Below are 1,706 nucleotides of genomic sequence, written 5' to 3'. Positions count from 1 at the left end.
TTCTGTTAGAATTATTCCTGTTATTTTATGAATATCTTAAGCTGGAGGAATTTAAATGGGGCGTCGTTTTATTGGTATTTTAATTTTACGCGTTATATTTTGTTGACAAAATGTAAATTGCCAATTATTTTGAAGTATTTGGGAAACGTAAATACAATTACCTGGTAAATTGAACAATGCAACTTATCTCATACAGTGAAAGTAATGAATTTATTTAAATATTGTTATTTATTGTTATTGTTATGCATTATAACGACAATGTTGGCGCTTAATAGAGATGTCTCTTGTTAATTGTTTTGTTTGGGCAAAGCGAAATTCCTTCTTGACTGAACTGGCGAAAGTCACGGATGTCCTTCAGGATGGTAGGCATAGTAAATACAGACATTTTAAAATAATTTTGTTGACCAGTATTTTAAATTAGGGACTTGTCAAGTGATTTTTCAAGATGGGAAACAACGAGTCGTTTCTATTCGTTCGTTAACGCTGGCGACGCGTGAAGAATGCTATGGCTTTGTAAGAAATTAAAATTGGCTGTTATTATTTATGTAATTCAATGATTTAATTCTTTTTTTACTATTTTCGGAACCCTCTACATTTGGGAAACCTCTGCCGCTTTTGGTGGACGGAATTGAAGATGATTCAAAGAAAGAGCATGATGATGGCGTTCGACGCTCATCTCGTCGGCGGACTGTCAATTTGGATGTTCAAAATTTTATAAAAGAGCAAATTGCTAATTCGAAGAAAAAAGGTGGAAAAGGTATTTTAAAAAAAAGCATGGCATATTTTAAATAATCATGTTTTTTGTTTTTTTAAAAATTGTTGATATCTGTCAACAGTTTTACGAAAAGCATATGTGGAATTAGCTGACTTTTTGAATTATACTAAAAATGTTTGCGGTTTTTAGATGATGAAGAGCAAGATGATGGTGATGATGATGGCATTTATACTGGGAAATTGCGTGTTACTGTTGAATGCCCTCCTACCGACACCAATAAATCCACTGTTACAAGTCAAGGTATAACACCGAAATTATTTTTTCGCTGTATTTTATGTTAAAAAGTTCTAACTAACTAACTAACTAACTAACTTTTGCAGCGTTTTAAAAATAATTTTTAAAATTAATAATTATAACAGAGGTTTATGATAAAATTGTTTGTATTGTATATTGTTGAATAAATTATAAAAAGTAATGGGTGTTGAGGATGTAAGGATAATTATCATAGTTTGTCAAATTTATTTCATATTTTGATTTTTTAAGTTCTTAAAACCTTGCATATATATATATATATATGTATATATGTTTATTTATTTATATGTAGTGAAGTGTTTGTTAGGATTTTTAGCAAAAGAAGAAGCGCAGCAAGTTTTACCGAATGAAGAAGAAAGCGGTGCGTAAAAGTTGATTTCTGTTTACTGGTTTTTGCTTTTTGTCACATTTATTTTATGCATACGATTTGGTAATTTCATATCAAGATGTAAAGTGGGAATCTGAAGAAAAAAAAATTTTTTTTTGTATTATCATTTTTTAATATTAAAAAAATAATTTTAATATTCAGATCCAAAGGTTGTCGAGAGGAAACTTCGTGAAATTGGTGATTTTTTTCAAGGACGGGAAGAATGGCTGCGCTATAAATCCGGTCGATTATTTTGCTTAGCTTGTCGTCCTTGTCAATCCATGGCTAAAGGTTTGGTAAGATCCTACTTTT

The 1,706-nt window shown here is 30.4% G+C and overlaps 1 protein-coding gene across 1 annotated transcript; it reads left to right on the top strand.

Annotated features, from left to right (window-relative positions):
- Positions 1-277: 277 nt before the first annotated feature.
- Positions 278-1,690, top strand: Tsp_13024 (conserved hypothetical protein; the record flags this gene model as incomplete). Its single annotated transcript, XM_003368620.1, has 6 exons — positions 278-371; positions 422-513; positions 646-757; positions 905-1,015; positions 1,320-1,388; positions 1,557-1,690. Coding segments are annotated over exons 1-6 (612 nt in total), but the record flags the coding sequence as incomplete, so codon positions are not given.
- Between the last annotated feature and the right edge of the window lie 16 nt (positions 1,691-1,706).

Source organism: Trichinella spiralis, assembly GCF_000181795.1.
Source record: "Trichinella spiralis strain ISS 195 chromosome Unknown Scfld2164, whole genome shotgun sequence".
NCBI classification, from domain to species: domain Eukaryota; kingdom Metazoa; phylum Nematoda; class Enoplea; order Trichinellida; family Trichinellidae; genus Trichinella; species Trichinella spiralis.
Note: the sequence above shows the minus strand (reverse complement) of the source record. Positions and strands in the feature narration are given on the sequence as shown.